The sequence below is a fragment of the Alexandromys fortis genome, unplaced genomic scaffold, assembly GCF_014885135.2.
Source record: "Alexandromys fortis isolate MF-2015 unplaced genomic scaffold, M_Fortis_MF-2015_v1.1 scaffold_32, whole genome shotgun sequence".
NCBI classification, from domain to species: domain Eukaryota; kingdom Metazoa; phylum Chordata; class Mammalia; order Rodentia; family Cricetidae; genus Alexandromys; species Alexandromys fortis.
The window spans coordinates 846,530-862,561 of NW_026067938.1; the positions used below are offsets into that span (position 1 = coordinate 846,530).

General features: G+C 36.7%; 1 protein-coding gene across 1 annotated transcript in view; it reads right to left on the reverse strand.

The window, feature by feature from the left end:
- Window positions 1–16,032, reverse strand: part of Vegfc (vascular endothelial growth factor C) — a 98,903-nt gene that overhangs the window by 16,474 nt on the left and 66,397 nt on the right. Inside the window, exons 2-3 of the mRNA XM_050147306.1 lie at window positions 11,420–11,621; window positions 9,345–9,535 (exon numbers count right to left, since the gene is read on the reverse strand). Of these exons, the coding sequence (XP_050003263.1) occupies window positions 9,345–9,535; window positions 11,420–11,621 (393 nt within the window). The remainder of the gene's footprint in view (window positions 1–9,344; window positions 9,536–11,419; window positions 11,622–16,032) is intronic.

The following is a 16,032-nucleotide window of genomic DNA, read 5'->3' on the forward strand; positions in this document are numbered from 1 at the left end:
TGATGTGTATTTCCTTTACTTGAAGGGTACATATACATTCAACAATTCAACTATTTTCTATAAAAAAAAACATAACATGTTCATAAGGATGGATATTGATTATACCCAGAAAGCATATTTTTTCTTAGTTTCTGTATTCAAATACTACATGCGTTTAGAAAAGTAGTTAAGCTTTCCCAAGAAATATATTCTGTTTTTAATAATCGGTTAACTAAAGATATTGTCTGATGTATTACTTCACAAGATTGCTATGAAAATTATGTAACACAGTGTGCATGAATAGGATTATGTATGCAATTTTCTATAGAGATGCTATTATTTGCATAAATTCTCAAGGCTATGTTTTTTCCAGAATACTATGTATTTTTTCATAGATAATATATGATTACAACATGGCCAGAATCATGATTTTGAACAGTTGTTCTCTGAGCATGCAATTGCTTATATTGCTGGGATGAAACTTCTCATTTGATCTATAGATTGCTGTTTTAAGAAAGAATTTTGTAGGTTTACATAAGCAACCACTTTTCTGTTTTTTTAGAACTTTCACTAAGCCTACAATAACAGTAATCAGCATAGAAGATGTATAGGTTGTGCATCAAAATAGGAATTTAAATATATTTATAAATTATTTCTTTAATTTATGTGATACTGGGGACAGAATCTGGGCACTTGCATATGATCTGACACTGAATTGTGTTTCAGTTCTTAATATTTTTATAGTTATATATGATTTTAACTGCATATTTTAATGTATTTTACATTTTAAAATGATACAAATGATAGTAAGGTCTATAAGTTAGCAATAAAGGTGCAACAATGATTATGATATGCAGATAAATATTTGTGTCTAGAGCTGTAGGAGAGTTTTCAGTATCAAAGTTGTGAAATAAATTATGGCATTGCTGTGATACGAAGTGAAATCACTGGGAATGGAAAGAGGATGAATATAATAACAGGAACATTAATAGAGGAGGCAGAGACACATAAATATCTTGTGAAAGGATAAGATTAAGTAGGGGGAAAGCCAGGAGGCAATATGCAATGGAAGCTGAGCCAAAGAAAGAAAGAGGAAAGCCGGGCGATGGTGGCGCACGCCTTTAATCCCAGCACTCGGGAGGCAGAGGCAGGCAGATCTCTGTGAGTTTGAGACCAGCCTGGTCTACAGAGCTAGTGCCAGGACAGGCTCCAAAGCCACAGAGAAACCCTGTCTCGAAAAACCAAAAAAAAAAAAAAAAAAAAAAAAAAAAGAACTTGAAAAGGGTGTCTTTGGTTAAGTGTTGGGCAAACATCTAACCAGAGTGGTAGGGACTGGATGGAGACTAGGAGCCCTGCAAACAGCTCTACAGGCAATGGTTGGGCAGAAGCTGTAAGAGAGGAGCAGAAAAGAGAACTGGGGGACAGGAAGAAAAAAAACAGTATGCCTGGAAAAGGACTCAGAGGGGGCAGACCACTGGGGAATCTGTTGTTACAGGTTTCCTATTGCAAGCACTGACATTGGCTTTCATGATGAGGCAGCACGGACTCCCACAGTGATAGAGAAGATATTTTTGGAGATTATAGCTACATCAAAGGGCTGAATTGCCCTGCCCCAAGCCTTGGCAGTAACATCTCTATCTATGATGTTGCTGCCACTCCAAGCTCCATCCACTCTGGTATTCAAGGGGGAAAGGGACCAGAAGACCACAGTGGGTAGCCTCAGTGATCATGGTACCATTATTTCAACGACATAGAAAATATTCACTATCAGCATCTCTCACATGTCTGGGTTGTATTTAGTAGTGAGAGCTTTGAAGAATGTTCTGGTAAGATGGAGGACTGTTAAGAAAGCATATCCTTAGAAATATAACATGGCTGTAAGCTTTGGAAGGTAGGAAGAGATGTATAATGAATATGTAAAGGTATGAGGTAGCAGGTGAAGAGGCTGAAGATCCTAACACTACAGAGTTGACTCTGCCAAAAACTGAGGAGCTGTAATAAGCGGCTACAGGAGTGTTTTTGGAGTTAACCAAACACAAGGCAAACAAAATCACAATGAACATTTTCACAGTTCACTGTGGCTAAGCAGGGAATGGGGAAGCTGAACAGAGTCCACCTGACCTACAGGGGCAATCAGGATGAAACAAGACACTTTCATTCCAAAGACAAGTTTTTCAGGGAGCTTTATTCATTCTGTAGTTGATTATATCAGTGACAGGCTAGGGATCCCAGGAAAGATTTGACTAACATGCCAAGTAGAAGAATTCTTAATACTTAAGTTTTATCCATATATCAACCTCAAAAACATTGCCAATTATGTGAGTGTACTAAAACTAACTGTAACTATGCCAACTTTTGCTGGATACTCAAGAGGCTTCTCGAGTTTCCAATTTCCTTCTCTATTGCCCTGTATGTGTATGGAAATCTGTCTTACATTTTAAATTACTAAAAACTTGCTTATTTGCATGTTAATTTGTGATTTTTTTCTATAATTGATAAACTCAATATTACTTAAAATGAATACATAGGCCTCTTTTCTTAATCAGATCATATGTTTTCAAAGCATATACTTTAAAAAACAAGTAGATAATCACTGCACACACATTTTTAAGATGCATGTGCCACTGTCTAATTAAATATACACACTCTTCAAATAGTTGGTTGCTTTTGTCTTTAGGCAATCCCTAGCATAAAACAACAACCAAGAGCTTGAGGTCTTAAGGAATACCAGACATTGGGTAGAGTCTTGGAATTGGCATGTGCAAGTATAGCTTAGGAACGGTGATTTTAATCCTAAGCATGCATTCCGTTATGTATAAAATTACAGTGATAATAATGATGAGTAGTGATGAGTTTGGATTCTTTCCTCTCCCTGCTCCTCTTTTTAAAAACCATAATAAGAGATTAATGTGAAACTTTGTTGAATGGATGTTGAATTCTGATGTTTATTTTTCTTTATTTCTGTTTAAATTCTTTTCCTTATTCCAATCATCAATAATTATTGATCGAGTGTCTCTCTAAACTGGAAAGATCCTAAATGGAATTCCCAGATGACAGTCATCAACACGATGCTCACGGTTAACAGTATTATCACTAAGAGCGAACGGCAGCACACGTGTGTGCATGGACAGATACCATGGGAGAATTTTTAAGGTAGCACATAGTTTCCGACAAATGCTCTTAGTAAACAAGAAACTGCAGTGTAAACTCCATGTGAAGTTTCTCTGTCCATGTGAAATCTGAACCGTTAACTACAATCATCTGTCAGTAGAGTCATGACCTATATAAAAATATTGATGTTTGAAACAGTAAGCAGATTCTATCATGCTTTAACGGTAGTCTCACACTGGTGTTACATTAATTTGCATTTTAATCTGTACCTAGTAGCATTTTTTATTCACTTAAGTCCAAAGTAAAAAATTCAGGCACAGTGTGCAGAATTAAATAATAGTCCCTGTCTAGTGTGTCTATTTAGTAGGTACTAAAAGACAGAACAATCTACTTAAAAATGTAATGAATTACAGTATAATATAAATAAATAAAACAGTTTTATGCTACAAAGAAAGCACTTCCAGAACAAAACATAATATTAATTTATATTTGATTTAATATTTAAGTGATAAAAATAATTTTATGAAAATATTTTTATATACGTTTACATGTTTGCTTTGGCTTTGGGATAGAGTTTAAAAGGCATACATATTAAGAAGGTTTTCCTTAATGTCTGAAAATGGAAAAAACTTCTGATTTTATATTCTGCCAATACGTGCTAAGTAAAGAGAAATGGGAAATATTTCTGACGTTAGGTTCCCTGTTGTTATCTACTGGCATTCTTTAATGAGAATCTGTAATGGCCAACTCTTACCAACAAGAATGGACTTCAAGTAAAGCACACTTTGGAACAATAGTGTTTACCCGGCACAGCAACTGCTGCAGTCTGCACTTCCCATCTTCATACATTACAAGCTGGCCAAGAAAAACTGAGGAACGTCTTTGCTGTGAATAAACTGGGCTACAGTACATTACTAAACTCAACAGGAATATTTTTGGACAGAAATATAATCACAAATTAAGACTTTTCAACCATCTTCATATCTAAAATATAATTCGCTTTTCCTCTAACTATTCTAACTTTTCACACACTCAACATAAAAATAACAGACAGTGTGGCTGGAGGCTGTAATAGCAATAGTAAAATCTGACTTAAAATTACAAAACATTTAATTCCTAAAAATGGGAAGAGATGAAAGTTCAAAGCTGAGCTTAGTGGTTAAGCTTAGTGTTTCAGCGGCACACACAGCCATTCAGAGACTGCGGAACACAGACGTTTCTGGAAGGAAAAGCAGAGAGAAGGCAGAGTTTCTCAACATACTTTCATGCATGAGATGCACACACTGGGTGACATATAAACCCCCAATTAGGAGTTTTCAGAGTATGTGATAAAATTTTAACAAAGCAAGATCATTATTTGACCAAAGTAGCATCTTTTTCACAGATGTCTTTATTACTTTCTGCAGGAAAATAGGATTATTGCAAAACTTCCTGATAACTCTTTCTGGCTGAGAGCCCTTCCTCCCCATCAAGATAAAACCTGTTTTCTAACAACTGTACTTGCCAAATACTAACATGTTAAAGGTACAAGACAAACAATATTCTAGTTATCAAATTCACAAATATACATGAGTTGAATAAATTAATCTTTCACACTACTGCAGCATTCTGGAAGAAATGTTTCTAACTACAGTACAAAACAATAGTGCCCATTTTTATTATAAAGTTCAATTTTATACCAAGGCAGAAATATAATGCTATAAAGAAATTATGATACCTTTTCTTTAAATATAAACTATAAAGCAATAATTTTGTCATCACCTATGCTTATATGATTTCTTTTTTTTTCTTTTTATAATTTGGTTTTTCGAGACAGGGTTTCTCCGTGTAGCAGTCCTAGTTGTCCTGCAACTAACTTTAGTAGACCAGGCTGGCCTCGAACCCACAGAGATCTGCCTGCCTCTGCCTCCTGAGTACTGGGATTAAAGGCGTGATATGTTATAAAAATTCTAAACATAAATTGAGAATTTTTGAGATGAAAATACAGTATTTTAAATAATGCTCAAAATTAGCTCCTGTTGGTCAGGCAGGTAGCTCTGGCCTAATACTATCACATATACAAAAAGGGTCCAGTTTCTTGAGCATCAAAGTCAGTGAGATGACATTTTGGGCAAATGGGAACATTAAGGAATTGTTTTTTTTTGTTGTTGTTGTTGTTGTTGTTGTTTTTTTTTTTTTCAAAACAGGGTTTACTCTGTAGCTTTGGAATCTGTCCTGGAACTAGCTCTTGTAGACCAGGCTGGCCTTGAGCTCACAAAAATCTGCCTGTCTTTGCCTCCCGATTCCTGGGATTAAAGGTATGCACCACCACTGCCCAGCTAACATTCAGGAGCTTCTCACAACAAGCATGTGGCTTCAAAGCACCCACCTTCCTTCTGTCTCTACTTTCATCTCCAAATAACTTTTACTCCTGGCACAAATCGCTTTAGCTTTTGGTTTTATCGCCTAAATATACAACTTCTCAGAAGAAAATACACTTAGAGAATGTTTCTGCAGGAGTTTAAGATGGCATCCAATCTGTATGTTCCTAGGTGTTTAACGGGGAAGCCTCTGAAGCAGGTGGTATTGATTACTTTGGTTTGGAATGCTCAGCCCATGTGGTTTTACTTTACAACTAGAAACGGGCTTCCTCGTGCATTCTGATAACCTGCCCTTCACAGAGACCTATACAAACATTTCTATTTCTCCATTATAAAAAAAAAAAATCAACAATCAGAGCACAACACCGGAAGCCCCGGTGGTCTTAAAATCTATATGACTCACACAGGTGACTTGGACTGCTCAAATATGTGTCTGAAACTTTAACAAAACAAAAACTTGGGTATTTTTGTTTATTTGTGTTTTTTTTCTTTTATGTTAAAGAAATTTGGCAGTAAAAGCCTATTTCTTTTCATTGAAGAGAAATCTTTACACATGCTCATGTGTAAATTAGTAAGATTTTTTTTAGGAGAAAACTTTTAAGTAGAAGATTTAGCAAACAGTATTAAAAAGCAAAATACATCTGAGCATTCCATCCCTGCCCTTAGGAGTTTTATGCTCTAGCTACTTGGGAAGGCTCATTGAATGCACTTCCATAAACCTGTGCAGTTCTCATTCAGAATGCTTGTACTACTTTAAATGACATTATAAATACTTTTATTTTACAAGGTTAGTTTTAATTGTGTGTGTGTGTGTGTGTGTGTGTGTGTGTGTCTAGGGAGGCATGTATATTAGAGAAGTTGGATCCCCTGAAACTGAAGTTATAGGTCTTTGTGAACCACCAGATCTTGATGCTGGGAATTGAACTCTGGTCCTGTATAAGATCAACACTCTTAACCTCTGAGTTATCTCTCCAATCTCGGATACTAATTATCCTGGCCAGATACGAAATCTGACTTGGACAGGATGTATATATTGCAACTTACTCTACTATAAAACACAATGGGATGCTACTCATTTATGTGAATTTAGGTCAAATTCATTGCTTTAGTTTAAGGAAAGCATGAGTTTACAAAATAAGAAGTCATGGCTGAGACAAATAATGGATGCTGATTTTATGTTGGTATTTTTCTCTTCTGAAAAATAAATTTGTTATTAAAAAGCACATTAGGCTTCACTTCAAATAAAAATTAGCAGCATGGTGCTTTCTCACAAATCAAAAGCAACAGACCCAGTCGCTTCACTAGATAGAATTCTAGGTGCAACATGATTCTAATTATCTGCACCTTTTAGTGCTTTCAAATTCCTGAAACCAGCACACCGCAACCTCGACCTCCGACCTGGAAGTAACATCTTTTCTCTCATTCTACTCAGCCAAGTGTTTAGCACGTGTCAAAGACTGCACTGTATTCTCTAGGTCAATAAACACACAGGTTTTGTTTTTCTTGGGATTAAGGGAAAAGAATAAAAAACAAGAAGTAAACACACGGCAAAAACGACAGAGGATGTGATGATGGCAAATGGCAGGTAACGAAAGAAGCTATGGAATAACACAGCGCCACGTCAGGGAAATGTGCAAACAGCTTCTGTGAGTGACTCTAAGGGCGAGCAGAGCCTCGCGGGATAAATGGAGACTTGGGGAAGAACATGTATGGAGACGTTTCTGACATGGTGCACAACACTGAAATGACTGTCAGGTGAGCAGCCACGTGACCTGGGTCAGAGGAATACGAGTAGCAGTGAAGAGCAGCTCTTTGAGGGCAGAAGCAAAGAGAGACGGGAGCCGAGAGTGAGGGATTACGGTGGGCCTGGCAAATCACGTCTTAATGAAGGGAACGATAAAAAGCAGTCAACGTGCAGTCTTTGTAGGTGAGAAGACATGCTTTTCTGGGTATTCCAATAGACAAACACGAGCCAATCAGTATACTGGAAAGATGCTGGCCCGGACTCAACAATACAGGGCTACTGAGAAGAGTTTATGTCACTACATAATGTTGCAAGTATGTTGGAAGGAACTAAGCATGGATGTGGGACAGCAGCTATTAGACCCATGTTTTATGGTCCTAGTGAGAGATAAATGTGGGCTACATCAGAGTGAAGACATAATCGGGGTTCCGGAGATACTTGGAAGTTAAGTTTATTAGGGGAACTGTTGATTAAACTTTTCGTTAAAAGAATACTTGGCTTGACCCAAACCGATGACAGTGTGACATAAAAAACAGAGGGAAATGGGGGAGAATGGGATGGACTTAGTTGCTTCTCAGGCAGTCACAGGCATACTGACTGACTTTCTAGGAGGACGCTGAGTCACAGCTTTAAGTATGGATTATGGAAATCAGGAGAGATTTGGAACGAATCACTGTGAAAAGCAAACACAGTAGATAAGAGACCACGAGTGTGCAGCTGGATAAGAGGGGTCTTTAGACAAATGTTAACTGACTCCCAACTATCTTAAATTGCCATGATTCCACTGTCATTGTGCATCAAGATGCCTTCGCTGCTCTTCCCAGTTAGTGCGATGGTATCCTTTCTGTTGTCCATACTTTAGTTTCCTCTCTTTCCGCATCTATCCCGTTATCATGGTTACCCAGCATGTTTTTATAAAAAGCACATGTCTAATGATGTCATTCTCCAACTTCAAGGTCATTCATTGAGCCCCACTGGTTTTAGAATTAGATTATCATATTCATGACTACCCTGTAATTTACGCTTTAGAATCTCCTACTATAATATCTTCTGACCATTTTGTATGACCAATGTTCTAGACTCTCTTCAATTCTTAAGGATCACCTAGTCCCCTCTGTTCTAGTGATTTCACATATAACTTTTAGTTAGACTTAAAGATTGGTTTTTAATTGGAAAGACCAGTAATAATTGAGGGAGTAGTCTTTACTTCCTACCATCAATGAGATTATCCTAAAATAGCTGATACTATTGATCAGCTAAAGTGTGCATTCAATTAAACCATCGATTTGATACAATTTTACATCAAGCAAATCAAATCCCAGTTTAAAATTTTGATTGTACCACTGAAAGTGATTATTTAACTTTGTATTTTGAGAGCATATTTTTGCTACATTTCTAAAGCCAGAGGCTGTAAAAAATATAAAAATAAATGAAAAAAAAAAAAAAATGGTTATATTCTCTCTCTCTCTCTCTCTCTCTCTCTCTCTCTCTCTCTCTCTCTCTCTCTCTCTCTCCAGATTGTGTGTGTATATGTGTGTGTGCAAGTGTGTGTACATATGATAGCCAGAGGTCAACCTCAGGTATAATACCTCTGAAGCCACCTACTGTGTTACTAGAGACAGTGTCTCTCACAGAGACTTGGGACTTACTGGATAGCCTGACTGGCTATTGAGCCTATTTCTCCCTCCTTAGCACAGGCATTATAAACCCCTATCACTGGTACTGGAGACTAAACTCAGAAATTGTACTTCCAAATTAAGTGTAACATCTGAGTTATCCTTCTGGTGTCTGATGATGGGTATTATTAAGTTCACCACAAACGCGGGTATAAATAAGTGTATACACAATGCAGGTAGACATACATGTCCTATATGCAGCATATATACATATGATTGGACTGTCATGCATATTGTTTTCTTGACAAGACTTTACTATATGAGCAGAGTTTATAATGCATGAATTTCTTCCCTTGTGAAACTGTAGCACCAAAACCACAAGCTGATCAATACATTTACTTCATTTTTTTCCAAATAAAACGTAAGAACCATTCTACAGGAAGTAAGTCACTGTAATGGGATCAGAGGTATATGCTCCTATTCCCCTGATTACTTAGAGGGCTCTAAAGGAGAACTGAGGGGTGAAATACCTACCGTCTTGCTGAGGTAACCTGTGCTGGTGTTCATGCATTGCAGCCCCTCGCTGTTGCAGCAGCCCCCACATCTGTAGACGGACACACATGGAGGTTTAAAGAAGGTGTTTGTGGCTGCTCCAAACTCCTTCCCCACATCTATACACACCTCACGTGGCATGCATTGAGTTTTTCTCCACTCATTATCAATACCTGTCGAGTCATAGGGAAGTCCATAAGTTACACAGAAGCCACCAAGGGAGAAACAAAGCCTATAGCATTGGGAACTTACTCATATTTGACTTCAGTTTTTAATATTTTTGTGTAGGAATCGGAACCTAAGACAAGATTTAGCAGAATAGCTGGGGAAGTTTCCTTTTAAAAGGATTTTTTTCAGGGAGGTAACAAAAATAGATTTAAACTAAGGATTTAAAAAAAAATTACACCACTATCATAACACATATGTTTGGTTCTCCTTGCTTAAAAAAATGGAAATTTAATATATGGAGGCTTACAAGTTGTGCAGAAACTACGCCACGCTCTTTACCTGGCATGTACAACTTCTGTGGTCATGAAGCAAATGTAAACAACGTGTTTCTGTTTTTCTCCTTAAACTGAGACGGGAATGAAAAGAAAACTATGGTTTTGGTGTCAATTCAAAGCTCATTTTCAGACAAGCTTTCCAGCAATTACGAACAATGTCATGACAGTAGCAATGTGCAAGGCAAGGTTATTTTCTACCTATTACGACTTGTAACCTAAACTGACTCTTCGCAGGAAAATCAAAGTTCTTATCCCCTTCATGCTTTCTTTTGGACCTCTGCTTCCCATAAGATGTTGGCTGACCTGTGACATTATTGACTCTGTAGTATATTAAAAATGATGCCGTTCCTGAGTGTTGCAGTTTGTTTCTTCCGTATTTTCTCTAAACATTTTTCAAGGATAATAAATTATGGGTTATCCCACTCTGATTCCCATTAATTTGTTTGGTTTTGCTTTAAACGTACTTTACAGTATCAAATTGTATGTGTTTGGTGGGAGGCATGCCATGCACAGGCTAGAGGAAGTTGTTGGGACCTCTTCCGTTCTCTCCCTTAGTGTCTTGAGATAGGTTTCCTCAGTGAACCAGAAACTCTTGTTTATGCTAGGCTGGCTGGCCTCTTAGTTCACAGGACTTCCCATTGTCTGTTCTCTGCAATGCTGAGGTTTTAGGCACTCCTAACTATGCATACTTTTACTTAAGTACTAGGCATTCAAATTCAGGTCTTCATGCTTGTAAAGCCAACTTTCTTACCCCCTGAGTTATCTCCCTGACCCCAATATCAAACGTTAAAACAGAGTAATATTTAAAACTAAAGAAAGCTTTTTCTTAATTGGTCTGCCAACTCCTATTATGTCATTTTATACAACATCATAATTTTGTGAGATATTATGGTAGATATTCATCTACTTCATAAAGGGAAACTCTGAGTCAGTTATTTCTGAGGTGATAAGAGAGCATGTAGCGTTCGGAAGGTGATGTGGATTAGCAATTACTTTCCTTTCACTGTTTTTAAGTGTTTGTGTGTGTGTGCGTGCGTCTGTCTATCTGCCTGCCTGTCTGTGAAAATAGTTCCCAGAGTGTTATGTACCTTATGCACAATGGATAAACATTCTAATGTTCTAGCACAAAAGTTAAATTAAGCATATCCAAAAAAATAAGGAAATGCATGCACTGCTTTTTCCTAATATACAAGTTTTCTTGAAACACAAGCATTTAAACTAACCTAAGTTACTAAAACAAAGTAAAACAGTATAGAAAATTTAAGTATTTTCAAATGTTTGCAGTGAAATATTGTCTCAATTCCCAAAATAAATATTTCTTGATATATATATGTCTTTTAGCTGTGAATTTCAAGAAATCATCTAACTACGTAAAAAGGATTGCCAAAGTGTTTTATTCAAAGTAATTCCACTTTTTTTAATTTTCTTTCTTTCTTTTTTTTTTTTTTTTAAGCAGGGGAAACTTAAAGTATATTGAGCTGGAAGCAAAGGCCCTCACCATTATCATCACTGATGAACACATGAGTCTTCTTGCACTTTGCTGCCCGTACTTACTTTTCAGGATCTCTGTGTTATAATGTGCAGCAGCAAATTTGACAGTGTCCCCTGTCCTTGTGTTGAGGGTAGGCTGCTGCCAGCCGCCTTTCCTCAGCTGGCACTTGTACATTTTCCAGTAGTCTGGGTACAGGACCGACATAAGCTCATCTACACTGGACACTGCCCGAAGCTGCTCCTCCAGGTCTTTGCCTGTGAAAGCCTGTCAAGAGAAAAGTGCACGATCAAGACTTCAACAGGCTGAGAGTTTAGGAAGACAAACTCAAAACCCTTCTGCCTTAATATGACAGACACAGAATCTGCTAATAAACGTCTTACCAACAAATCTCGATTTGTTTAAATTTTTATGGTAAAACAGAGTTCATATTAATATTTCGTGTCTCTGAATAAGCACAATTAAACTGTATTTGGTTTTAAGACAAATATTGTGAATATGACTTTTAAAATGATTTTAATTTTTTTGTTGTATCATAGCTCATTTGCATAGTGACAAATGTGTTGGCTTACAAACTTATTCACGGTCTTGAAGATCACGATGGAGAAATCTATACATGAAGCTCGTAGAAACTTATGAACACTAGACTGACAGTGGTGGAGCCCCCATGGGACCGAACTCAGCCCTTCTTATATAGGAAATAGTAGTGAAGTTTGGACTCTATGTGAGGTATCCGGCAATAGGACCAGGATTCATCCCTAGTGCATGAGCTAGCTTATTGGTGCCCATTACCTATGGTGGGATGCCAGGCTCAGCCTTAATGCAGCGAGGAGGGGCTTGGTCCTGCCTCAACTTAATGTGCCAGACTTTGTTGACTTTATAAAAGTCCTTACCCGTTAGGAGGAGTGGATGGGGGATGGACAGGGGTAGAGGTGCGGGGGAAAGATAGAGTAAGGGAGAGAACTGTGAATGGAATGTAAAATGAAATTTAAAAAATAAAGTAAAATAAAAAATCACCACATATATATTGCCCATCTACCATATATAAACAAAATGAGATGACTTTCTTCTAAAGTTATACACCAGCATCTATACAACTAGTCTTTAAACATGTAGTCTTCAAAACATGTACATATTAATTTTAATTGAAACACAATTACATAACAGACTTTAAAAGTTGGACTGAAGGCTGTCAAAGCTCTCGGCTTAATTCTCAGCACTAAGAAAAGGGGAAAAGGCTGGACCGGTTATGGCAGCATGGCATAAATACATAAAGTTGAACTTTAGGGGAAATCTCAGCATCACTGAGTGACACAATTTCATAACTTCCCAGTTTATATACATGGTATATTTGCTTGAGGAAAACCTCAGATATGACACAAAACTCAGGAATCAAAAGTTTGGAGATATAAAATGTTTACTGAGGGAGACAACAGTTATGTAGGCAAAGTGACTGAAGGAAGCTCATTCTATGAGATGACATCTGTGATAATAACTTCTGAGCATATCAAAATACCATGAACATGCATGTCAAGACATAATGCATATATATATATATATATATATATATATATATAACATATATTTTTTGCCAATTAACCCTAGTAAGGCTAGAGAATAAAACACTAATCAGATATAGTTTTGAAAACTGCCAAGTGCAATAAAATTTCATAATGCTTCTGTTAGTATCTAATTGTTAGCCTCTAGAAAATGAGTAACGGGGGGACTGATTGTGACAGGAAGGTGCTAGAGCCTTCCCTTACAACTCTGCAAAGACTACAGCCAACTTCTGACCTTATCAAATCACAGAGAAATGCAGAATAGGTCAGGTGTTTACTGAACCAAGAAGAGCACCATCAGGATACTTCTACCATCCATGGGAGACATGTACAGAATATTAGATGGACAATAAGTATATATATTGGATGATAACAATAAGAAAGGAAAAATAATTCTTTTGAGTACCAGTAGGAGCATATATTTGTGTTAGTCAAGGAAAATACTGCATTACAAGCTGATGGGACTTTACACAAGGTCCACGAAGACAGTAGATTTACTGTGAAATCACCTTTTCCATATGTGTCTGTTCTGCCAAAGTATACATGCAAACTCATTGTAAATCTGTCCATATATGAATGTGAAAAAGTGTTATATAGAAAATAAAGAATTGATCAAACAAGTTGCAATAAACAACAGAAATTACAGAATGTAATATAATCAATCACATTACAAAATGATGACAGAGCTGTACGATTTAAACATGGAAAAGGTACACAATATGTACATTAACACACATAATGATAAGATATATACTTCTTGAACAAAATATAAATATTGGATAAATGTATACTGTCTTGAGTTAAAGAGACACAGCAAGCCTAGTTATATTCTACAAATTGTAGGGCAAATTTTGTTTTTCATACACTTTGTAGTTTAAGTTTTAAGTAATGTACAGACATAACTCTTAATAACCAGATAAAACTATCATCTGTAAGTACATTGTAGGTTCTCAGATTAGCTCTTATAATTTCATAGAATGTGCCTTTGCTATAGTATTTAAATTGTAAGAATCACTGAAAAGGGCAGAGGTTATTACAAACAAATGGAATGAAAGTGGATTACAGGTTGAGCTATCCAGTCCCTTTACCCACCAGATGTTCATTACTGTAATACATTTGTATGAACGACAGCCCTTATCATTGAAGGACCCAGATAATCTCCATCTTCGATTGAAAGATCCTATTATGTTGCCTAATATTAAACTTCAACTCTTTGAGCGTTATCTTACTTTGTGAAATGACATTCATGCCTATTCATGGAGTTTTTATGATGGTTCAAAGAAACCACTTAAAAGCATAATGTCACTGTCCTTTGCTCGTCTTTAGTTAAAATGAAGCTTTTACGCTGCTGTGAACACAGGTGTGGTGTGGAATTTCTTATATGACCCCTGCGTTTTTATAATAAGGGACTAGCAAGCTAGTAACTGAGCACTACTGGCTATGAAGTGGCAGGTGCTCTGTGAGTATTTCAAGGAATAGTGATAGAGTGTCCAGAAAATTTAAGATTATATTTGACCATCTGATTGTGGAACATACAATTTGTAACCTATTTTTGAAGATGTGAAGAAGCCTCACCAACCTAGAATGAATTCTCAACTGAGCAAGCGACACACAAAAACCCTTCAAAGGGGGGGCTGGAGAGATGGCTCAGCGGTTAAGAGCATTGCCTGCTCTTCCAAAGGTCCTGAGTTCAATTCCCAGCAACCACATGGTGGCTCACAACCATCTGTAATGAGGTCTGGTGCCCTCTCCTGGCCTGCATACACACAGACAGAATATTGTATACATCATAAATAAATAAATATAAAAAAAACCTTCAAAGGGAAGAGTTAATTACATGAGAGCCAGGTTAGTTTTAACATACCCTTGAATATTTATTTCACTAATGTTGTCTAGAACACTTAGGTTATTTGCTTGAATATGTGTAGTTTTTGTTTTCCAGAAATCCCACACAATTTAAAAGTGACAGTATCTTAAAAACATATATATAACTTGAAGTAAAGCCTCATGCAATCTAAAACTGAATGTAATTTTGCGTGTCAATATGGGTAGATCACCTAGGAGATATTAGCAGTAGTCCTTGTATAACTGTTAGCATCTCTCTATTAGCAAAGAACGACCTCAAAGACACCGAGGGAAGCACGTGAAGGTGGTACAAACGTCAGAGATAACTTAGCGACGTGATGAGCAGAGAACAAGAGAAGCAAACGTCTCGGTGTCAACGTTAGTCGGACAACAATGCCCATCTATACTCCTTGGAATCACACGAGAAAGAGCCTTTCACCTGCACTCTGTGTTTCTTCTCTGTTATGAAGAAGCCGTAAGAGAAGCCGAGAAAGTGGGCTCCCATGTGTGACCGACAACTTTGTCACTCACTAGTGTTCCTTCAGTTGCCTTGGCTTGATTAAAGTTTGCTCAGGTGACTGGCAGGGAGAAGACATGATTGCATGTAGGCATTTCAATTTGAAAAAGCCCAGGGGATTATAATAAATAGTTAAGTGTGAAAAACATGCTGAACTTGCTATGACTAAAAATTTGTTTTTAACAGTCTGTAAACAAATGCCAAGCATTTGTTCAAACTGCTATTAAGTATATAGCATGCATGTATAATAAACTGGATCTTTATTAATAACTGGATGGGGTTGAAACTCATAGGTAAATCCATATATTGCAATTATGAAAGCTTTTTCCCTTAAATTTAAACAGTTACCAAGTGATAATAATCAGAAGTGATAGTGGTTTATCATTCTGTTCTATTTTTATGAGAGCCCAAAGGTTCATATATAAATATGGTTGCTTACCCAATATATTTGTATTTTAGAAGTGGGTAAAGAAGATGACAGCAATACATAAACTTAAATACTAAATGTTTGTATTTTAAGTTAGCCATGTATTATCTTTAATGGTGTATTATAAGTAGTAATTTGTATTATCTTACACAATTTATAAGATAGCAGATTGCATCTTGTAATTCTAGGTCAAGGTATCAGTTCAATAAGAAGAGTTTGACTAAACTACAGATTAGAAAACATTTTTCATATTATTTGTTATATACATCACTTCTCTGTCTTAAGAAATCAGATTATTAGTAGATGTCACCTACCACAGTAATCAAAGTC